General features: G+C 43.1%; 1 protein-coding gene and 1 long non-coding RNA gene across 4 annotated transcripts in view; one reads left to right on the forward strand and one right to left on the reverse strand.

Annotated features, from left to right (window-relative positions):
- Positions 1–20,122, reverse strand: part of LOC149983625 (uncharacterized) — a 184,449-nt gene extending 164,327 nt beyond the window's left edge. Inside the window, exons 1-2 of the long non-coding RNA XR_016496368.1 lie at positions 19,756–20,122; positions 19,326–19,387 (exon numbers count right to left, since the gene is read on the reverse strand). This is a non-coding gene — a long non-coding RNA (uncharacterized LOC149983625). The remainder of the gene's footprint in view (positions 1–19,325; positions 19,388–19,755) is intronic.
- firrm (fignl1 interacting regulator of recombination and mitosis) lies at positions 1,193–23,877 on the forward strand. Of its 3 annotated transcripts, none has more exons than XM_090236403.1 (24): positions 1,193–1,508; positions 4,709–4,826; positions 5,031–5,071; positions 5,514–5,602; positions 5,733–5,837; positions 6,011–6,151; positions 6,311–6,473; positions 6,663–6,747; positions 6,912–7,050; positions 7,744–7,898; positions 8,011–8,159; positions 11,088–11,217; positions 11,532–11,718; positions 12,073–12,155; positions 12,458–12,509; positions 13,309–13,398; positions 13,576–13,761; positions 14,820–14,936; positions 15,035–15,130; positions 16,358–16,471; positions 17,244–17,348; positions 22,193–22,273; positions 23,045–23,206; positions 23,554–23,877. In XM_090236403.1, exons 2-24 carry the CDS (start codon positions 4,738–4,740, stop codon positions 23,764–23,766), a joined length of 2,772 nt encoding a protein of 923 aa, XP_090092529.1. In that variant the 5' UTR covers positions 1,193–1,508; positions 4,709–4,737; the 3' UTR covers positions 23,767–23,877. The 3 variants fall into 3 exon arrangements, with proteins under 3 accessions (XP_090092529.1, XP_090092528.1, XP_090092530.1); XM_090236402.1 differs by lacking the exon at positions 1,193–1,508 and adding an exon at positions 3,964–4,204; XM_090236404.1 differs by lacking the exons at positions 1,193–1,508; positions 4,709–4,826; positions 5,031–5,071; positions 5,514–5,602 and having other exon boundaries at positions 5,736–5,837; positions 5,927–6,151.
- The last annotated feature ends 498 nt before the right edge of the window (positions 23,878–24,375 follow it).

The following is a 24,375-nucleotide window of genomic DNA, read 5'->3' on the forward strand; positions in this document are numbered from 1 at the left end:
TATTTACATAAGTATTCAGACTCTGAATTGAGCTCAGGTTCATCATGTTTCCATTGATCATCCTTGAGATGTTTCTACAACTTGATTGGAGTCCACCTGTGGCAAATTCAATTGATTGGACATGATTTGGAAAGGCACACACCTGTCTATATAAGGTCCCACAGTTGACAGTGCATGTCAGAGCTAAAACCAAGCCATGAGGTCGAAGGAATTGTACGTAGAGCACCGAGATAGGATTGTGTCGAGGCACAAATGTGGGGAAGGGTACCAAACAACTTATGCAGCATTGAAGGTCCCTAAGAACACAGTGGCCTCCGTCATTCTTAAATGGAAGTAGCTTGGAACCACCAAGACTCTTCCTAGAGCTGGCCACCTGGCCAATTTGAGTAATCGGGGGCGAAGGGTCTTGGTCAGGGAGGTGATCAAGAACCCAATGGTCACTCTGACAGAGCTTTAGAGTTCCTCTGTGGAGATGGGAGAACCTTCTAGAAGGACAACCATCTCTGCAGCACACCACCAATCAGGCCTTTATGGTAGAGTGTCCAGTTGGAAGCCACTCATCCATAAAAGGCCCATGACAGCCTGCTTGGAATTTGCCAAAAGGCACCTAAAAACTCTCAGACCATGAGAAACATGAGAGTGCAGCAACGCTCCCCTCAAGCTGACAGAGCTTGAGAGGATCTGCAGAGGAGAATGGGAGAAACACCCCAAATACAGGTGTGCCAAGCTTGTAGCATCTTACCCAAGACTCGATGCTGTAATCACTGCCAAAGGTGCTTCAACAAAATACTGCGTAAATGTCTGAATACTTATGTAAATGTGATATTCCAGTATTTTTTTTATTTTTTTATAAATCAGCAAAAAGTAGATGTGTCTAAACTTTTGACTGGTATTGTATATATATTTTTTTGTTGTTTCCTGTTTTTCATGTTATTTTGGCATTAATACATATCAGTTTGCAAACAATGTAAAAAAATATATATATAATTGAATTATTAAAGCTTTCTTGAGTAAGGCAGCTCAGGTGTTTCAGCCTAGTTAAGTGCTTTCTATGGTGGTTGGGCAGCCAGCGTAAAATAAGGAGTGTAGGGGTTGACAATGTTCTCTAGTTACGCCATGATTGGCTCAGTGTTCTGTCACTCATGGGGACACTACGTCACCGCAAAATCTACGGGGAGAGCTAAAAAAATTCAAGCCCTTTTGGTGCTGCCATAGAGTTAGTTACATTAGAAGTGCCCATGCAAGAAGGCTCAAGGTCATTGGCCACAGAAAAAATAACGTCAAATCACGTTATATCTACCGTAGCTTTGATTGGACTGATCATGTCAACATCATACTTTCAACATCTTAGCTAGCAGTCATCATGAATCAACTCGACAATCTACTGACAGATCCTTTTCAACCCTCGTCAGAGAAAACCAGACTTTGATGACAAAGTTTGATGACAGAATTTGCCCACGAAGGACCGCCGCGCTACCTTCCTGTTCAAGTGAGCACAGCACAACAAGGTGACACAAAAATTTTTATATGAACCGGCCGCGACCAGGAGGTCCGTGGGGCGACGCACAATTGGCCTAGCGTCGTCTGAGTTAGGGAGGGTTTGGCCGGTAGGGAAATCCTTGTCTCATCGCGCACCAGCGACTCCTGTGGCGTAATAGGAAAGTAATAGGAAAGTAATACTAAGTGTATGTTGTGTAGTAAGCTGTTAATAGCACATGTGCCTCACCCTAATAATTTGGAACCCTTTCCCCCTACTAATTTAGCCTACTGTTCTGACTTGGTGGTGCACATGTAGCCTATAGCCTGTTTTAGAGAAATGTCATCATCGAATATTGTAAGAGCTTTCATTGTCTGTTTATATGCCCCCTTTATTTATCCAACGATTCTGACTTGGTGTACAGGGAGAACACTTTAAGAATGGCCCAAGTTCTGAATTCTGTCGCTGTACATTTCAAAAGTGCTAAACAAATAGTTATATTGACTACGTCTGTCCTAGCTCGCTCATTAATGTCTTATTTGAAATTACGGATTGCCTCTTATCAGCTCGCCGTTCCCTTATTCCATAGTTTGTATATCTCAATTGTCAGTAGAAACCATATTTGTATAAGCAAGTCAGCCATTTCAGCATTGTTTTTTTTAAAAGGCAGTAAATGAGGCTGAATGAAATGTTTCGCTGCCAGACAAAACTCCGCTGATAGCCAGGTGTAGCAGTGGTAAGATGTTGGGACTCTGCTGTTGGGACAGCTTTATGTAGGCCCACAGTTTGTGGGCACCGTTTGTCACCGTTATAGTACAATAAATGTATTGTTTAGTGTTGTGTAGTGACATGCATCAAAATATTTTTTTGTTTGTTTCTTTACCCCACCAAGATTTACATGCTAAAATCGCCACTGAGTAATGCAATATGTAATGTATGTATCGCATTGTGACCCATTCTGTCCAATCTTTGGGACATCCCTACTCTAATCCCCAACCCTTAACCTAACCGGTTCCTTACCTTAACCCTTTTAAAATGTCAACTTCAATGGGGTAGGGACATCCCAAGGTTCGGGATAGCACGAGCCTAGCACCAAGTACCTACCCCTTTTAGCTCAAGAGCACCCCTAGAGGTAAAAGTTCTGTAAATAATGTTTTATTGTATGATTGGTTCTGATACGTATCAATTCAATTTCAATTCAAGGGGCTTTATTGGCATGGGAAACATGTGTTATCATTGCCAAAGCAAGTGAGGTAGATAATATACAAAAGTGAAATAAACAATAAAAATTAACAGTAAACATTACACATACAGAAGTTTCAAAACAATAAAGACATTACAAATGTCATATTATACATATATGTATATCTATAAACAGTGTGTGTTGTAACAATGTACAAATGGTTATCACTCACTGGGCTTTGACCAATCAGAGGCGACACAAACAAAGAGATGCGCGCGGAACCTTTCAGCGTCGGGTGCTTCCACCGGTGTGAAAATAGCCACAATAAGGATTAGCCACACTTGCTGAATTTTAGGTTCGCATTCAAAGTTAAAGTCCCCCCTTGAAATTGATTAAAACGCATACAAAAGGCAATACTTTGTTAATTTGACACAAAAAGTACAAATCTGTTGAAAGCACACTATGGCTGTAGTAGACTTTAAAATTACATCAGCCTACTCAGTGACACCCACAGATAACAATTCTGAATAGATTACACAAATACTAGCGTTATGGCTCATACTCATATTAAGAATCTTTAACTGTGTGAAATCACCTCACTATGAAATCAAATTTAATTAGTCACATGCTTACAGCCTTCACAGCTGTAATCTATGGATGTCACTGAGTAGGCTGATACTCCATTTCATGGCCCCTAGATCCATAGATAAGTCTGTTCATTTCAATAGAAATGTCAATATGCACAATAGGCTGAATAGTGAGGTAATTTTCCACAGTTAAAGTTCCTTAATATGAGCTACGACACTAATATTTCTGCAAACGCTTCAGAATTGTAATCTGTTTGTGTAACTGAGTATGATGATACCCCATTTCATGGACACAAGATCCATAGGTAAGGGGCAGCAGGTAGCCAGGTGGTTCGAGCGTTGGACTTGTAACCGAAATGTTGCAAAATCTAATCCCTGAGCTGACAAGGTAAAAATCTGTCCTTCTGCCCCTGAACAAGGCAGTTAACCCACTGTTCTTAGGCCGTCACATTGAAAGTAAGAATTTGTTCTTACCTGACTGGCCTAGTTAAATAAAGGTAAAAAAAAACAACAACATTGCATATAAGTATGCCTACAATGGAATCCTACAATCTAGTTCAGCCACGGTGCGATATTTTTGTTTGTTGTGGTTGCAAAATTAACAAATTATTGTCTTTTGTTGAACTTATATTTCCACATTCCGACCTTGTTTAGCGTTATCTCGTCCAAATGTGTCATTATTCCACTATTTGTATCTGTTTGAATCACTTTCAATTATGGACTTTTACTCTGAAGGAAAACCGCAAACGCCTCTATAGTCGCTCATCCTTATTGTGGCTAGCTTCACACAGGCACCTCTTTCTTGCTAAAGTTTTCCATAAACTCTCGATACAGTTTGAATATTTTTTAAACCAGTTAGCTGGCGAAGCAAGCCATGTCGTTTTTCTATGCATGTAATAACGCAAGTAAAAATTACATTTCGTGGGGATTTGTGAACTACTGAAAGAAAGTAGCAAGGTAAACACAAGCTTATCAATGTAGCTAGCTAACGCTACTTAGTTGGCTAACGTCAACGGAATCAGAGCGAAGCTTGTTAACTAGCTACCTTGCTAACGAGCTGGTTGTAAAGCGGTGCTGTTATCCAAACCTAACCTGCAGCCAGCTAGCTAACCTTGACAAGTTTAGTGCCTGTACAACCTCCTTAGCCGTCTAAACGCAACGATTTACGATAGAGTTGGTTGGCTCCGATGCCAAATAAAATGATTCAAAACGACTGACTTCAGCACCAAAATAATATCCCACAATATACACACAATATTGTTCTTTGGATGCTAAAAGCAGTAGTTTTGATAAGAACTTCATTTTACGACATTAGAGCTGTCTGCCCAAACTAGTCGCAGCTCAACTCCATCGTAAATCGTTGCGTTTAACCGGCGTTTCTATTCCTATGATTTAACTAGTAGCTTGCTACATCTATGGTTTGTAGAGAAAAGTACGAGAATAATGTTCTTTGTTTTGTAGTGTACACCACCTAGGCTGTCATCACCACCATGTCGCAGACCACTCTGTTGGAAGAGGTGGTCCAGTGGAGTAAGGACACCTGTCGGCTGGAAGTCAAATCCGTCCTCCCCAAACTCATCATATCCTTTGGTGGGTCACTATTGTACAAAACATGGCATGGGGCATAAATGATTTAATTATGGTTGAAATGACTGTAAACATCAGTTCCGGGGTCTGCACAAATGCACTTCAGACCTATCGAGTTGATGTGGTATGCCTGTATGTGTAGCTACTACTGTTGAAGTCAAATGGCATTACCTTTGAACTCCCTTAACTGTGTGTACTCCATGCATTATAAGACCGAAAGCTGGGAAGAACATATACGTAAGTCTAATCTTTTTAACATCAAATCAAAGTTTTACGAGTCGTGAAAACACAGATTTGCTGCCGTTATCGCAGGTCCAGCATAATCCGTGTGTTTCTAGCTCCAACCGTGTAGCAATACCTAGCAATAACGTTTAAAAAATATCAGAACGAGCAACGTCGGAGACTGGAATATAAATATATATATGCGTACATACTTTTAATGGTGTGTAAAGACAGTTTTTGACTCACATTTTAGTTGGGGACATGAAGTTCAGGTCGCAGTTGTAAATGAGAACTTGTTCTCAACTGGTCTACCTGGTTAAGTAAAGGTGAAATCAAAATCAGAAGTTGTCACCTGTCAGTAAAACCCAGTCATAATTCAGTGTTCTCCGTGAATAAGGCCTGGGAGTGAAAGGACCAGTGGCACTCGTTCTCTCAGTTCATGTTTGTCTTCTTTTAGATGTGCTGAAAGTCATCACAGACATGTTCCTGCCTCACCTCAGCCTGTCAGAGCTGGAAGACGAGTGTTTCTCCAAGGTCTTACCTAAGGTAGGACATATTTCATTTCTTGTTTGGACACAGACACGCATGTTCACAAGCATCAGCTCAGTGTGTGTGTGTGTGTGTGTGTGTGTGTGTGTGTGTGTGTGTGTGTGTTTAACTGTTGTAATGTCTGCAGGTCGGGAAGATGTTCAACACACTGATGGAAGAGATCACTAACCAAGTAGGAGGGATGTCCATTCAGAACACGGAAATACACTCTTTTGTCAGGAACATTCTACAGGTGCGTTCTTAATGCCTGGTAAATTCTCTGTCTCTGATACAATATGAGAGAGAATCACTCCCCTGTCTTTCTCTCTGTTGTGTTTTAAGGTATAAGTTGTTTTCCCCTCTTCAAATCTGAATGCTAATTGTACTGAGTGGACATCATTAGCTGGGGGGAGTTCTGTTTGCCAGGTGATGGTGCAGGTGTTGGAGGTGCTGTCTGGCTGTGTGCGTCATGTCTGCTCATTTGAGGAGGCTCCTGCCCTGGATAGTATCCGCTCCTTACCCTCCTGCATCCTTAAGGTCCTCAGGAACACCTTCCATCACTGCAAGGTATGACTGCAAGGAATTCACTCTTTTAATTATTCTTACTGTGCATTATGTCTATGTCTAGGAGTATCTCTCAGAGTCCATCATGTTCATATGTAGTTTTGTACTGTATGGAGTCAGTGGCGTTATTACAATATGTTGTGGGAATGACTGTTTCCCCAGGAGAGTGGGGAAGTGTACTGTGGGCGTCTGTCCCTGGTGGGAGACCTGCTTCAGGGCCTGTTTAAAGAGGCTTACTCACTACAGAAAGGTCTGATGGAACTAATGGACAGGATCTCCCCGGAGAACACAGCCTCGGAGGACGACGTCTCCGACATCATCACTGGTGTGTGTGTGTGTGTGTGTGTCTCTCGGAAGAGACTTATGCATCCGTCTGGTTGTTTGTGGGTAGTAATTTTCACTGTAGATAAAAGGGACCATTTTATACTATTCAGTGTTATGGTAAGACATTGTCATACATCAACAATAGTTTTTGCCTCGGTGATGACATTGAAAAGGTGTTTATTTTCCTCAGTGATTCATAGTCTCCTGGATATATGCTCGGTTATCTCAAACCTTGACATCGCACTACACGCCAACACATGGAAATTCATTATTAAGTAAGTATAGAACGTGCACATTTTTAATCATCATAAACATGATCTGATCGATTGTAAATGAATTATTCACTAAGTATAGTCCGCCCCGCAAACATTACATAATAATGATAATTTAAATCTATTTTGCTGTTTTTGTTGGCTGACTGATTGATTGATCTGATCAGGCAGTGTGTGAAGTATGGGTCGTTGGTGGAGGAGCGGCTTCGTCACGGTGACATCACATCCTGTCTGTGCGATGACCTGCTGGCATCGTTCCACAGCTGCCTGGAGCTGGCTGAGCAGATCAGTCAGGCGGGGCCACAGGTACACGGCCAATCACATCACAGTCAGAGGAACACTCCCTATGAGCGAAAGACGACGATACATCTTTTGGGTTGAAAAGCTGTTGAAAATCGATATTTATGTTTGAAAAGACGTTGAAATTGATATTTTTGGTTGACAAGATGTTGAAAATACATATTTTTGGGTGAAAAGACGTTGAAAATAAATCTTCAACTTGTGCTCACCGGGCTGGCATTCATCTTTCATTCATTTCCTCATGTTTTTTGTTGCTGCGTGCTCACTGAACATGACCTTGATGAGTGGAATGAGCTGATTTCCTTCTATAATTATTTATTTATTTCACCTTTATTTAACCAGGTTGGCCATTTACAACTGCCACCTGGCCAAGATAAAGCAAAGCACTGCGGCACAAACAACACAGAGTTACACATGGCATAAACAAACGTACAGTCAATAACACAATAGAAAAATCTGTACACAGTGTGTGCAAATGAAAAGCCTGGAGTCCAAATGTATTATTTATTAATATTACACAACAATAGAGTTTGTTACTGGTCAATTCAGGACAGAAATGCAACGTTCTCACTGTGACTCTAGATGTCTGAGCATGAGGTGAAGGGTAGAACACACAGCCACACAGTGAAACAATGCTCTCTGCTTGATCTGGTTGTTCCTGCTGTCCTGTTGAACCGCTGGTCTCTGTGTTTTCTACAGCAGGTGGCACACAGCCCAGAATACAAGCTTTTTCAGAAAACTACAAAGATGTGCAGATTTTTTGCCAACACATTAGTTCATTACATAAAGGAATTCAAGGCTTTTCTTTCCAAGTCTTGCGGACGCTTCCACCAACTCTACCTTCAAATTGTCAGGTACAATACGGCTACACCTTCTGCAACTCACGCGTACTGTACACTCACTCACACACACACACACACACACACACACCCCCTCTGTGGTTAACGTTTGCTATTTTATCCACAGCAAGTTTCCCCCCAGCCTGTGTTCCCCAGTGCTCCCCTCCCCTCTGTCTGAGGAGCTGAACGGAGCAGCTCTGGTGCCCATGGACGCTCTGCTCTCCCAGCTGCTCCCCCTCAGACCCTTCGTCGAGTCCGTCCTCAACCCCAGCCAGCGTGAGTCCACCTCTACCTTCACCCTAGTGTAGAAAAACATGAAATACTGCAGTCTATGCTAACCCATGTGCTTTATTGACATTGTTTGGGGCCACATGTTTTTTTTCTTCCCATGATGCACTTTACTGCCATGAGCCTTAGGTCTTGAATTGTACAGTCTTGTTTCCTTATTACATCCCTGTCCACTGTCCCACGTCCATCTGGGGCCTCTGTCAATGTACTGTAGGGATGCTTTCCGCCTCGAGACATATGTAGCAAACACACACACACACACACACACCCCATTCTGTTGGTGTCCTTTGAGGACATTGGTTTGCTGAGTGTGCTCTATTTTATTTTTATTTTTTGGGGAGGTCAGAGGTCAACTTGGAACACAATTCTCTCACAAGGCCAAAGTACCACTTTGAATATCAGGGCTCTGCTTGTTATCTGTCATTAATCAGGCGACATAAACAGTAGAGATAAGAAGTTCAGCTCTTTTTACTGACTCTGATCTTATTGACTCGTTCAGTCAAAATAACTAATCTTTCGACTCGTTTAGTTCCTTTTGAGACAGTAATGCCCAGTGCACACAGGACCACCTGACCTGCAAACGATGAACTGAAGACTCATGATTCTACAAGTTCACGTCGTTCACTGTAAGGGCTTATTGGAGCTGTCATTTGTGACTGAGAAGTGTGCTTTAAACAATGTTGATCGCTAGCAAAACAAATATGATTATTTCTTGATGCATTTGAAACGAAGTCTAGTTGTGGCCGGACTAGATTGTGAACGACTGATATGGGTGATAAGAACAATATCGTTTGGACTGCAGCCCCCCCCCCCCCCCCCCCCCTCCAAACGATTCTTGTTTGACTTTGTTGAACAGAGGCTGTGTACGTTTTTGTTTCTACAAAGCTGTGTCCATCACAACATTCAATAACTCATTGTATTCATTCTTGCACCATGCGACCAATGATCATTTCTAAACATGTATTTTTCGTCTATGCTGCCTGCAGCACGATCTGTTTTCCTGCGCGGCTACATGACAGACAGTAGTTGGTCGGAGGACGTCTCTGGAGCCGCTGAGCCAGAGGAGAGTGTAGTAATGCTGCTGTAGGACTTCACTGGAGCCACTGAGCCGGAGGAGAGTGTAGTAATGCTGCTGTAGGACTTCACTGGAGCCACTGAGCCAGAGGAGAGTGTAGTAATCCTGCTGTAGGACTTCACTGGAGCCACTGAGCCAGAGGAGAGTGTAGTAATCCTGCTGTAGGACTTCACTGGAGCCACTGAGCCAGAGGAGAGTGTAGTAATGCTGCTGTAGGACTTCACTGGAGCCACTGAGCCAGAGGAGAGTGTAGTAATGCTGCTGTAGGACTTCACTGGAGCCACTGAGCCAGAGGAGAGTGTAGTTATCCTGCTGTAGGACTTCACTGGAGCCACTGAGCCAGAGGAGAGTGTAGTAATGCTGCTGTAGGACTTCACTGGAGCCACTGAGCCAGAGGAGAGTGTAGTAATCCTGCTGTAGGACGTCTCTGGAGCCACTGAGCCATAGGAGAGTGTAGTAATCCTGCTGTAGGACTTCTCTGGAGCCACTGAGCCAGAGGAGAGTGTAGTAATGCTGCTGTAGGACTTCACTGGAGCCACTGAGCCGGAGGAGAGTGTAGTAATGCTGCTGTAGGACTTCACTGGAGCCACTGAGCCGGAGGAGAGTGTAGTAATCCTGCTGTAGGACTTCACTGGAGCCACTGAGCCAGAGGAGAGTGTAGTAATCCTGCTGTAGGACTTCACTGGAGCCACTGAGCCAGAGGAGAGTGTAGTAATCCTGCTGTAGGACTTCACTGGAGCCACTGAGCCAGAGGAGAGTGTAGTAATGCTGCTGTAGGACTTCACTGGAGCCACTGAGCCAGAGGAGAGTGTAGTAATGCTGCTGTAGGACTTCACTGGAGCCACTGAGCCAGAGGAGAGTGTAGTTATCCTGCTGTAGGACTTCACTGGAGCCACTGAGCCAGAGGAGAGTGTAGTAATGCTGCTGTAGGACTTCACTGGAGCCACTGAGCCAGAGGAGAGTGTAGTAATCCTGCTGTAGGACGTCTCTGGAGCCACTGAGCCATAGGAGAGTGTAGTAATCCTGCTGTAGGACTTCTCTGGAGCCACTGAGCCAGAGGAGAGTGTAGTAATGCTGCTGTAGGACTTCACTGGAGCCACTGAGCCAGAGGAGAGTGTAGTAATCCTGCTGTAGGACTTCACTGGAGCCACTGAGCCAGAGGAGAGTGTAGTAATCCTGCTGTAGGACGTCTCTGGAGCCACTGAGCCAGAGGAGAGTGTAGTTATCCTGCTGTAGGACGTCTCTGGAGCCACTGAGCCAGAGGAGAGTGTAGTAATCCTGCTGTAGGACTTCACTGGAGCCACTGAGCAGGAGGAGAGTGTAGAAATGCTGCTGTAGGACTTCACTGGAGCCACTGAGCAGGAGGAGAGTGTAGTAATCCTGCTGTAGGACTTCACTGGAGCCACTGAGCCAGAGGAGAGTGTAGTAATCCTGCTGTAGGACTTCACTGGAGCCACTGAGCCAGAGGAGAGTGTAGTAATCCTGCTGTAGGACTTCACTGGAGCCACTGAGCCAGAGGAGAGTGTAGTAATCCTGCTGTAGGACTTCACTGGAGCCACTGAGCCAGAGGAGAGTGTAGTAATACTGCTGTAGGACGTCACTGCGGTCAGCAGGTCAAAACTAATTACTACAACAAAAAACGAAGCACGACTTGAGTCAGTAAAAAGAGTAGATTGCGATAATAATGCCTAAAAATGTCACTAATAATAATGGCTAAAATATCCCCTCGTGTCCGTTTTACCAGTAGGCCTACAGTCTCATGAGTCTTGTCAGGCCTACCTTGTGTTGAGTGTGAGCCTTTTTGTGGCCCCTGCCTGTCCTGTTTGTGTACCTGTATGTAGAGTTGAGTCCTGAGACAGAGTTACCTCATTGCCTCCTGCTGGTGAGTGTCATGGGTCAGTTCCCCTCCCATCCAGAGGAGGCGCTGCGGCTGTGGTGTGACGGCAGCCACTTCCCTGAGGACACACCCAGGTATGAGGGCTCTAGACTATGGCTGTCGACCAGACATTAGTCAAATAGTTTTTTTATTTAGTTTGACTAGTGCAAAAGAACCAATTAAATAGTCCCAAAAACTCCATAATACATCAAGTATTTCATTTTCATCCAAACATTTCTTTGATCTGGCATTCTCTCTCTCCCCTCTATCTTTCTCTCCTCCCTCTCTCTCTCCCCTCTATCTTTCTCTCCTCCCTCTCTCTCTCCCCTCTATCTTTCTCTCCTCCCTCTCTCTCTCCCCTCTATCTTTCTCTCCTCCCTCTCTTCCCCCCTGCCTGCCCTGTCTTCAGACTGCCTCTGTTCCGGGCCTTGTTCCAGAGCTTCAGGCGGTGCTGTACGGAACGCAGGGTTCCAGTCCTGTTGCCTGGGGTGATGATGAAGGGTCAAGCCCAGGGGAACATGACCCTACATCATCACGTCTGTGTGATGCTCTGTGCCCGTGTGGCATCGCTGCCCCCAGAACACTTCCCCGTACTGGTGAGGCCCTGCCCACAAACTGTTGGGTGTAAATTGTTGTAGATATTGTGTGTAAGAATTTTACACACACACATACTCTACACAGCACTGAGCCCCTGAGTTTTTCCTAGCTTGGAAAAACTGTAAATGATTGCATTATGATGAAATTGTGGATACAGTATGTTTATGATATCGTACCAAATCTCCGTTTCTCTTTTATTTAGTGGAAACAACAAGGTCATTTCTGGTGAAATTATCACCCTGAAACGCGGCTCAATCATTATCCTTCATCTGTTTTTCTACTGTGGATCAGTTCATACCAAACCTTCCTCTCTTTGTTTCTCTGTCCTTCATTTGTGCTAATCCATCCATCAGGAGCGTAGTCTGTTGGAGGCCGTGCTGCAGCCTGACACCCAGACGGCCCTGCTGGCTACTGACGTGTGGTGCTTCATGGCCCGGTGAGCATCTGGCCACAAAAACACCGGCCTTCCTTCCACCAACACTGACATTGCTTATAAACTGATTATTATTTTTTTTTCAGGGACAAAATTAGCTCACTATGCTTATGTGGTTGTCTCACTTAACCACCTTTTAAAAAAAAATGGATGTACTAACTGGAAGTCTTCTCTGGAGGGAGACTGTCTGCTAAATTCCTCAAATGTAAAGTACATTTCACATAAATGTCGCGATACTGTAAATGTCCGTTGCATGTCCTGTGTGTTTGCTGCCGGCTGTGAGTGACTCTGTCCTCTCTCTGCAGGTATGGTACAGCTGAACTGTGCTTGCATCACGGTCTCCTCACAGCTCAACTGGTGAGTAGAGAGGACAGACGGACCACAGGGGTCACACCTTCTCCCTTGCTATCAGTGATCTCTCTCTGTCTGGTCTCTTTCTCTCTGTGTCTATCGTAGAGAGGACAGACAGACCACAGGGGTCACACCTTCTCCCTTGCTATCAGTGATCTCTCTCTGTCTGGTCTCTTTCTCTCTGTGTCTATCGTAGAGAGGACAGACGGACCACAGGGGTCACACCTTCTCCCTTGCTATCAGTGATCTCTCTCTGTCTGGTCTCTTTCTCTCTGTGTCTATCGTAGAGAGGACAGACGGACCACAGGGGTCACACCTTCTCCCTTGCTATCAGTGATCTCTCTCTGTCTGCTCTCTTTCTCTCTGTGTGTATCCTAGTTTATGATCCCTATCCAAGGCCCAGGCCCGAATCCACCCCATAAGGCCAACGCACTTGTGGAGATCTGAGAGGATTTGATTGTTAGTTATTTATTTCACATTTATTTAACCAGGTAGAACAAGAGAACAAGTTCTCATTTACAACTGTTATAAGGCAAGCTGGAGCTGCTACCAGATGGCTTAACACCTGTCTAATCCAGTCAGATCTCCACAAGTGTGTAGGGTGCAAGCCTTAGGGGTAGATTTGGCATCTCTCTGTGGGCAGGGTGGCTGTGGACTAGGGCCTCTCTGATACCCCGACAGAGGCGACAATTGGTGTTTCTGGATCCTGGGGGAAGGAGACACCTGTTAGTAACCGTGCCCCAGGTCATGAAATAAACTGAAGCTTACCTACCTTCCCTTTTTCCACCCCCTCCTCACCCCCCAGGTGAAGTCGTGTGGTGGGGCGTGTTACCAGCTGTCCCACCTGTCTCTGCTGCTGAGACGTATGGTGTTCCTCATGACTCCTGAACACCAGGTCAGACAGCAGCACAGGGAAAATGTGTGTGCGTGGGGGGGGGGGGGCTGTCGCTCTCTGGTTTTATAAAGTGATATGAGCTTGTGGTTTGTGTTTTTTTAATTTACATTTGTATGTGACAGAGTGGGTGTTTTTCATGTGATATGTGTTATACATTTCTGTGTGTTTTCATTGTAGATGGAGTTGGTGGAGCGTTTCCCTCCCTCCCAGGATGACAACCTCCCTGTATGGTGTCACATCCTCCTTAGAGCCCTTTCCCATGATGCCCGGCAGCGGGTCGAGGCAGACATCATCACCTTAACTGACACCACTGTGACAAACTGGCAAAAGGCTGGGTGCAAACTGGGACAATTGGACAAAGTGGTGAGGAGGACACTTCAGAATCCCTCGGTTCAGAAGCTGCTTTAGACCATGGGGCAAAGCCTATCTAAAACGCTTTTTAGTGCCCAGCTGAACAAAGTTAATGTTGTGGACAATAAAGTTGTATTCTATTCCACTGGAGTGATAGTGCTGAACCTACTTGTTTTATACAGCCTCATTGACAGGCAGGCAGGCACCTTTTAAAAAAATAATGAACATGCCTCGTGACACATTTCGGCCTTTAGTTACCACGCTGAAGGTCTCATTTCATTACCAAGAGTATAGACAGGGCAAGGCTACACTATTATCTGCTGCGTGGTTGTCTCCTGGCCTATAGTAGGTGTTGAATAGAAAGATCATGACTGGCTATATGAGCTTAGAGAAGGTGAAGAGTTTGGTTTAAGAGCTTAGAGAAGGTGAAGAGTTTGGTTTAAGAGCTTAGAGAAGGTGAAGAGTTTGGTTTAAGAGCTTAGACAAGGTGAAGAGTTTGGTTTAAGAGCTTAGAGAAGGTGAAGAGTTTAGTTTAAGAGCTTAGAGAAGGTGAAGAGTTTGGTTTAAGAGCTTAGACAAGGTGAAGAGTTTGGTTTAAGAGCTTAGAGAATGTGAAGAGTTTGGTTTAAGAGCTTAGAGAAGGTGAAGAGTTTGGTTTAAGAGCTTAGAGAAGGTGAAGAGTTACGTTTAAGAGCTTAGAGAAGGATGAAGAGTTTGGTTTAAGAGCTTAGAGAAGGTGAAGAGTTTGGTTTAAGAGCTTAGAGAATGTGAAGAGTTTGGTTTAAGAGCTTAGAGAAGGTGAAGAGTTTGGTTTAAGAGCTTAGAGAAGGTGAAGAGTTTGGTTTAAGAGCTTAGAGAAGGTGAAGAGTTTGGTTTAAGAGCTTAGAGAAGGTGAAGAGTTTGGTTTAAGAGCTTAGATAAAATGTACCAATAAATAATTGTTTGGTGTGAGGAAAATCAGGGTAGAGAAGGTAATTTCTTGTCGTCCTAAGTGGACCATTCTGTTTTTAATTTAGTAAGAAAGCACTACAGTATGGCCTGTCAGTTCGGCCCATTTTCCCGCCCCCCAGAACAAAGCGCTGTTGTCCCTGCTGATGGTGGTTCGAGGTGTATCTCCAGAGGCAGAGTGTGGCTCGTCTGCACTGACGATCATCTCACAACTCTGGGTTGCCATGTGTCCCAGACAGGTGAGGGAAATGCTTCTGGACACACGCAAACACACTCACAAGTACATTTGGGTGTACAGTTTGCCTGTTCAGTTAACTCTATCCCTTTTGATTGGCAGGTGCAGAGCCACCCTAGCATCCAGTGCACTCTGAAACTCCTCCTCTCCATGTCAGCCATCTTGGTGAAGAGTTTTGACCCACAGGTCATCTGTCAGGTACAGAACACAAACTCACTTCAGTGACTATGATGCTCAGTGATGTGCTAAACTATCAGGTCCAGTGGGCTATCCAGACAACGCACAGGAGGGAACTTGACTAGTAGAATACAAAAGGTGCAATTTCGACAATCACTCAATTAGCCCATGTCAGAAAAACATTTTCTTCATTGGTAAGTTAGTCTAGCCAGCTATCTAAACTAGTAGTAATCATGGTTAAATTACCGACCGGGAGGGGCCCCATTGATTTTGTTAGTCACTCTCACTCAGATATCATATTCAAAACTGAAAACTTTTCTCTCTGTCCCATGGCAAAATGTGTAGAATTGTGTTATAAAATTGCAAAATCTTCTACCCCATGGCAAAATCTGTTGAATTGCACAACATTTTCTCTCCGCCCCATGGCAAAATGTGTGGAATTGCAGGAGATTTACTCCAAAACAATGTTTTGTCTCCGCTGTCAAGAGGGGGGGGGGGGGGGGGGCGCTAAAATGTTTTGCTCACAAGGTGTGGGGGGGCCCGCCAACAACATTTCACTTAGGGCCCCCAAAAGGCTAGGGCCGGCTCTGACTGCATGTGTATGGATGTGGGTAGGCAGACCTGCGGCCCCTCGTGATGATTTCATATTTTTTGTGCCCCCACCCCAATTATTATTATTTTTTTGTAAATGTGGAGATGTTCATATTGAAATGTGTATCTCGTGAACTGCACTGCAATTCAGTTTTCTTGCCTAGTTAAATAAAGGTTCAATTAAATAAATAAATATTGTAAACTGCTAAAGTGCACCAGTGTAAAAAGGCCTATAGTTGACTCTAAAATGTTGTACCCTATACCTATTTGAAAAATGTGTTTTAATAAGATTACAGATTCTCAAGACTCCAAGTTTGGGAACCATTGTGCCACTGATCTCTCTTTCTCTCCATCTCTCTCTCTATATGTCTCTGTCTCTCTCTGCCTCCATGGTGGCCGGCCTCACTACTAAAGCCACGTTAATTTTGTTATGAGAACTTATAGTAGCCTATCTTTTTGTTAAGAATATAGCTTAATTTCAGTCAACTACTCATGCTGAGGTCAGGCTCCGTTTTAACGTTACCTTCTAACTTAATCCTTCTAGTTATAACTAGCTATCAGGCTAAAAGTAGCCAGAGTCCTTGAGCTACCTGGCTGAAATTCCAGCGACTATTTACCAGTTGTTGTGTATTATAAATTGATTGAGTGTGTTTTTAGGCCCTTGTGTGTGTGGGAGCCATGGTCTCTGAGAAGTGTCCTGATGACCTGCTGCTGGCTGCTCTGGAGTTCTTGGCCTCTCTAGGCAAGGTGTTCATCCCACATGATAGCCAGGTATTGTATGATAGCCAGGTACTACTGTACGATGGACAGAAAAATGTATTCTGAACAAAAATATTAAGTGTTGGGCCCATGTTTCATGAGTTGAAATTAAAGATCCCCGGAATTTTCCATATGCAGAATAAGCTTTATCTCAAATTTTGTGCATACATTTGTTTATGTCCCTGGTAGTGAGCGTTTCTCCTTTTCAAAGATAATCCCATTCATCTGACTGGTGTGGCATATCAAGAAGCTGATTAAACAGAATGATCATTGCACAGGTGCACCTAAAGGCTACTCTAAAATGTGCAGATTTGTCACACAACACAAGGTTTTTAGGGAGCGTGCAATTGGCAATTTGAATGCACAGAGATACCGTGATGCGATCCTGAGACCCATTGTCATGCCATTCATACGCCGCCATCACCTCATGTTTCAGCATGATAATGCACAGCTGAAAAGGTCTGTTCTGCTATGGCCTGCATACTCTAGACATGTCACCCAATGAGCATGTTTGGAATGCTCTGGATCGACGTGTACGACAGCGTGTTCCAGTTCCGGACAATATCCAACAACTTTCACACAGCCATTGAAGAGAAGCGGGACAACATTCCACAGGCCACAATCAACAGCCTGATCAACTCTGTGCGAAGGAGATGTGTCGTGCTGCATGAGGCAAATCGTCACACCCGATACTGACTGGTTGTCTGATCCACGACCTTACTTGAATTTTTTTTTTTTTTAAGGTATATGTGACCAGCGCGTGTGTGTGGTGTGTCGTCCACAGAGTCAGGTGTTTCCCAGGCTGAGTGCTCTGTTTGGGGTCCTGCTAGCTGAGCGGTCCTGGCTAATAAACCAACATGCCCTGGAGGCCTTCGCCCACTTTGCAGAGGTGAGACTCTCCTGAACACCGTTTTATAAGTGATAGGAATATAATGAATCTTAAAAATTCCTATGAGTTTCCTTCTTCCTGAGGACACTTGGCTGAGTTTTTATTTAAAACTGGAGGGACAGTGGCCACTTTAATGTACGCATGAACTTCAATGTGCTTTCAGAAAGGATACACACCCCTAGAATATTTTTCACATTTTGTTGTATTCCAAAGTGGGATTAAAATGGATTTGTAATTTTTCTTCAACGATCTACACAAAATACTTTGTCAAAGTGAAAGAGAAATTATTACATAAAAAAAAAAAATCACTAATGTATCTTCATTAGATAACTATTCAACCCCCTGAGTCAATTACAGTTGAAGTCGGAAGTTTACATACACCTTAGCCAAATACATTTAAACTCAGTTTTTCACAATTCCTGACAGTTAATCCTAGTAAAGATTCCCTGTTTTAGGTCAGTTAGGATAACCACTTTATTTTAAGAATGTGAAATGTCAGAATAATAGATTTATTTAAGCTTTTATTTCTTTCATCACATTCCCAGTGGGTCAGAAGTTCGCTCAATTAGTATTTGGTAGCATTGACTTTAAATTGTTTAACTTGTGTCAAACGTTTCGGGTAGCCTTCCACAAGCTTCCCACAATATCTTGGGTGAATTGTGGCCCATTCCTCCTGACAGGGCTGGTGTAACTGAGTCATGTTTGTAGGCCTCCTTGCTCGCACATGCTTTCTCAGTTCTGCCCACAAATTGTCTATAGGGTTGAGGTCAGGGCTTTGTGATGGCCACTCCAATACCTTGACAATGTTGTCCTTAAGCAATTTTGCCACAACTTTGGAAGTATGCTTGGGGTCATTGTCCATTTGGAAGACTCATTTGCGACCAAGCTTTAACTTCCTGACTGATGTCTTGAGATGTTGCTTCAATATATCCACATAATTTTCTTTCCTCATGAAGCCATCTATTTTGAAGTGCACCAGTCCCTCCTGCAGCAAAGAACCCCCACAACATGATGCTGCCACCCCCGAGCTTCACGGTTGGGATGGTGTTCTTCGGCTTGCAAGCTTCCCCCTTTTTCCTCCAAACATAACGATGGTCATAATGCCAAACAGTTCTATTTTGTTTCATCAGACCAGAGGACATTTCTCCCAAAATTACGATCTTTGTCCCCATGTGCAGTTGCAAACCGTAGTCTGGCTTTTTTATGGCGGTTTTGGAGCAGTGGCTTCTTCCTTGCTGAGCGACCTTTCAGGGTATGTCGATATAGGACTTGTTTTACTGTGGATTTAGATACTTTTGTACCTGTTTCCTCCAGCATCTTCACAAGGTCCTTTGCTGTTGTTCTGGGATTGATTTGCACTTTTTGCACAAGTATGTTCATCTCTAGGAGACAGAACGCGTCTTCTTCCTGAGTGGTATGACGGTCCCACGTGGTCCCATGGTGTTTATACTTGCGTACTATTGTTTGTACAGATGAACGTGGTACCTTCAATTGCTCCTCAAGTCTTGGCTGATTTATTTTGATTTTCCCATGATGTCAAGCAAAGAGGCACTGAGTATGAAGGTAGGCCTTGAAATACATCCACAGGTACACCTCCAATTGACTCAAATGATATCAATTAGCCTAACAGAAGCTTCTAAAGCCATGACATAATTTTCTGGAATTTTCCAAGCTGTTTAACCTTTCTGATCTCCCCATCCCGGATCCGGGTTCGTGAATACAGACTCAAGCTCATTACCATAACGCAACGTTAACTATTCATGAAAATCGCAAATGAAATGAAATAAATATGCTAGCTCTCAAGCTTAGCCTTTTGTTAACAACACTGTCATCTCAGATTTTCAAAATATGCTTCTCAACCATTGCAAAACAAGCATTTGTGTAACAGTATTGATGGCTAACGTAGCATTTAGCATTAGCATTCAGCTGGCAACATTTACACAAAAAAACAGAAAAGCATTCAAAAAAATCATTTACCTTTGAAGAACTTCAGATGTTTTCAATGAGGAGACTCTCAGATAGCAAATGTTCAGTTTTTCCTGAAAGATTATTTGTTTAGGACAAATCGCTCCGTTTTCTGCGTCACGTTTAGCTATGAAAAAACCCCTGTATCCAGGATTGTGTAAATCTATCAGCAAGCTCATTAGCATAACACAACGTTAACTATTTATGAAAATCGCAAATGAAATGAAATAAATATGCCATCTCTCAAGCTTAGCCTTTTGTAAACAACACTGTCATCTCAGATTTTCAAAATATGCTTCTCAACCATAGGAAAACAATAATTTGTGTAAAAGTAGCTAGCTAGAGTTAGCATTTCGCGTTAGCATTTAGCGTTAGCATTAGCGTTAGCATCCAGCACGCAACATTAACAAAAACATAAAAGCCTTCAAATAAAATCATTTACCTTTGAAGAACTTCTGATGTTTTCAATGAGGATACTCTCAGTTAGATAGCAGATGCTCAGTTTTTCCAAAAAGATTCCTTGTGTATTAGAAATAGCTCCGTTTTATACATCACATTTGGCTACCAAAAAAAATCCATAAATTCAGTCCTCAAAACGCAAACTTTTTTCCAAATTAACTCCATAATATCGACTGAAAACATGGCAAACGTTGTTTAGAATCAATCATCAAGGTGTTTTTCACATATCTCTTCATTGATACATCGTTCTTGGACACATGCTTTCTCTCCTGAATCAAATGGTAAAGTAGAAGCAGCTGGCAATTGCGCACCGAATTCGACGCAGGACACCAGGCGGACACTTGGAAAATGTAGTCTCTTATGGTCAATCTTCCAATGATATGCCTACAAATACGTCACAATGCTGCTAAGACCTTGGGCGAACGACAGAAAGTGTAGGCTCATTCGTTGCGCAATCACAGCCATATAAGGAGAGAATGGAAAACAGAGCTTCAGAAATTCTGCTAATTCCTGGGTGATGCATCATCTTGGTTTCGCCTGTAGAATGAGTTCTGGGGCACTTACAGACAAAATCTTTGCAGATTCTGAAACTTCAGAGTGTTTTCTTTCCAAAACTGTCAAGAATATGCATAGTCGAGCATCTTTTCGTGACAAAATATCGCGCTTAAAACGGGAACGTTTTTTATCCAAAAATGAAATAGCGCCCCTAGAGCTCTAACAGGTTAAAGGCACAGTCAACTTAGTGTTTGAACTTCTGACCCACTGGAATTAGGATACAGTTAAACAATCTGTCTGTAATCAATTGTTGGAAAAATTACTTGTCATGCACAAGGTAGATGTCCTAACCGACTTGCCAAAACTGTAGTTTGTTAACAAGAAATTTGTGGAGTGGTTGTAAAATGAGTTTTAATGACTCCAACCTAAGTGTAAACTTCTGACTTCAGCTGTACATGTTAGAATCACCTTTGGCAGCGATCACAGCTGTGAGTCTTTTTGGGTAAGTCTCTAAGAGCTTTCCACACCTGGATTGTACAATATTTGCACATGTCTTTTTTTAAATTCTTCAAGCTCTGTAGTGTTGGTTGTTGATCATTTCTAGACAGCCATTTTCAAGACAATTTTAAGTCCAAATTGTAACTAGGCCACTCCGGTACATTCAATGTGGTTTTGGTAAGCAACTCCAGTGTATATTTGACCTTGTGTTTTAGGTTATTGTCCTGCTGAAAGGTGAATTAGTCTCCCATTGTCTTTTGGAAAGCAGACTCAACTAGGTTTTCTAAGATTTTGCCTGTGCTTAGCTCTATTCTGTTTATTTTTATCCTAAAAAAAACTCCCTAGTCCTTGCTGATGACAAGCGTAGCCATAACATGATGCAGCCACCACAGTGCTTGAAAATATGAAGTGGTACTCAGTGATGTGTTGAATTTGCCCCAAACATACAGCTTTTTATATTCTGGACAAAAAGTGAATTTCTTTAGCATATATTTTGCAGTATTACCTTATGCATCCTGTTTGCAACAAAGCACTGTTTTGGAATATGTTTATTCTGTACAGGCTTCCTACTTTTCACTCTGTCATTTAGGTTAGTATTGTGGAGTATTTACCAAGTTGTTGATCCATCCTCAGTTTTCTACTATCACAGCCAAAAAAACTCTAACTGTTTTAAAGTAATCCTTGGCCTCAAGGTGAAATCCCTGAGCGGTTTCCTTCCTCTCCGGAAACTGAGTTGGCAAGGACGCCTGTGTCTTTTGTGCTGACTGTGTGTATTGATATACCATCCAAAGTGTAATTAATAACTTCACCATGCACAAAGGGTATTCAGCATCTGCTTTTTACATTTTTACACACCTACCAATAGGTGCCCTTCTTTGCGAGGCATTGGAAAATTCTCTGGTCTTTTGTGGTTGAGACTGCTTGAAATTCACTGCTCGACAGATAATCGTATTTGTGGTGTACAAAGATTAGGTAGTCATTCAAAAATCATGTTAAGCACTATTATTGAACACAGAATGAGTCCATTCAACTTATTCTGTGACTTGTTAAGCACATTTTTACTCCTGAACGTATTTAGGTTTGCCATGACAAAGGGGTTGAATACTTATTGACTCAAGACAATTTTCTACAAACAAAATTCCACTATGACCTTATGGAGAATTCTGTGTAGATAATTGACACAATCTCAATTTCAGGCTATATCACAACAAAATGTGGACAAAGTAAAGGGGTGTGAACTTACAGCACTGTATAAACAAATAAAAAATAAATTACATATTTAACTGGGCAAGTCAGTTAAGAACAAATTCTTATTTACAATGACGGCCTACCTTGGCCAAACCTGGGCCAATTGATGTGATACATCTAAGTCGTTCTGGATAAGAGTGTCTGCTAAATGACTAACGTGTGTCATGTTCATGTTTCAGGTCACCAATCATGAGGAGGTGATCTCCCAGAGCTTGTCTTCAGAAGACACCAAAAACAAAGTGGTGAATTTCCTCAGTAAGGTAATGAATGGAAACTCAACTAGCAGAACTGAGCCACAGCATTTTATAGTTAAGACCCATCCTCCTGAATACATGACAAACAACAGATGTGTGGAATGGGTCAAACGGTTAGGATTATTATGAAATAAATGAGTAATTCATAGCAGACAGAATCTGCTATGAAGACTGTTCTCATTGTATGGAAACCAGGGTTTGGCCCCCAAGACGAGGTTCTCCTTATCAGCAATTCATAACAGATCTCGTCCCTGGTACCTTAGACACCAATTTTTTTTTTAGGTCAGTTGAGAACATGTTCTCATTTACAGCTGCGACCTGGCCAAGATAAAAAACAAAGCAGTGTGACACAAACAACACAGAGTTACACATGGAAGAAACAAACGTACAGTCAGTCAATCACACAATAGAAAGACATCTATATACAGTGTGTGCAAATGAGGTAGGATAAGGGAGGTAAGGCAATAAATAGGCCGTAGTGGCGAAGTAATTACAATTTAGCAATTAAACACTGGAGTGATAGATGTACAGAAGATGAATGTGCAAGTAGAGATACTGGGGGTGCAAAGGAGCAAAAAAAACAAAACATATGGGGATGAGGTAGTTGGATGGGCTATTTACAGATGGAGGCTCAGTCCCTCACATGCACCACTGATCATAGAATGGAATGTGGCTGTTGGGTTTTATCACCTAGCCATCACTTAATCAGTTGCCAGCCCAAGCTTCAGAGACTCCTCCTCATATTGTACTTTTCTACCATAACATGTGTTCTTCTAGACTATTAACGCCCAGGAAATGGCAGAGACTCGGCTTGAGAGGTTAAGATTGGAGACGCCTGTTCTCGAGCGACACAACATCATACTGGAGACCAATGAGGAAACTGCTGCTGAGGTTTCAGCTGCATCTGCTGATGATGACCAGTCCACTGCTGACACTGAGGTGAGTGATGAGGCTGATGCCTGTGACCATATTATGTGTGTTTTTTTTGGGGTGGGGGGGGGGTGGGGGGGGTGAAAGATTAACTCTACAACAGCTGTTGATGGCAAACTTGGCAGATCTAGCCAGTGAGAGGATGGTAATTCAAAAACAAATAGTTTCTGTCTCTGAACCAATAGCTCAAAATACCTTATTCATTTCACTTCCCATCCTGGACGTAATTACTGATCGCACATTATTCACCAAGTCTGTCCCGTCAGTGATTACTTAAAGGAAGTTGGGATGTATTTTGTAAGTGTTCAGACTTGGATAATGATACAGTGACTCATTACCCCCCCCCCCCTATCCAGCCCTGTCCCAAGCGAGCACGGCAGGAAACCAGCGTTGAGGAGTACAGCCGTTACCTCCAGACAGCTGAGAGTTCCCTGAGGGCCCTGCAGACGCTGGTAGAGGGGCGTGCCACCGACACCCCAGTCCCCACCCCACATTGGGTGACATCCAGACTACAGGAGCTGCAGACTCTAATAACCCATATCAGCACAGCCAACCCACCAAACCACTAGTGAACTGGACATTTTTCTATTTTTTGAGCTTTGTTATAAATCTGCCCTTTTTATAAAATAGTTCTTGTAGGGGGGGGGAAAGGGTCAGTCCTTATTAAACATGAATCCCTTGAATCTCCTCAGTAATTTGGGTGTGTCCAGGCTGGATTGACAAGAGGTTCATGATTGCCCTCTGCTGGTGAATGTGACATTACCATCCTGTGGACCTCTACAGCACAAATTCACTAGTTCTCAATCAACAGACAATATTGCAAGTGAAGCTGCAGTACGGTATAATTTAATCTAGGTCCATTGTAGCCACTCATAAGACAAGGCAGGAAAGAGCAATTGAATCATGTGCTTGAACTGGGAAATCAAGATGTCTAAGAATTCCAGTACTGAGCTATGGTCCATTTAAAAAGCTTGGGATTGTTTTGCTTTTGCCTGTAAATATCCAGTTGCTTTCACTTTAAATCAGACTGTTTCTTCTTACTGTTAGCATTTAATTTTTTTTGACAAATGTCACGCGGTGCAAGTGAAGCTGAGCGCAGGGATGTAAACGCAGCATTTGGGGCGGCAGGTAGCGGGTTAGAGCGTTGGGCCAGTAACCCAAAAGGTTGCTAAGATCTA

This window comes from Oncorhynchus mykiss, chromosome 5 (genome assembly GCF_057628025.1).
Source record: "Oncorhynchus mykiss isolate SJ-2025 chromosome 5, ASM5762802v1, whole genome shotgun sequence".
Lineage (NCBI taxonomy): Eukaryota > Metazoa > Chordata > Actinopteri > Salmoniformes > Salmonidae > Oncorhynchus > Oncorhynchus mykiss.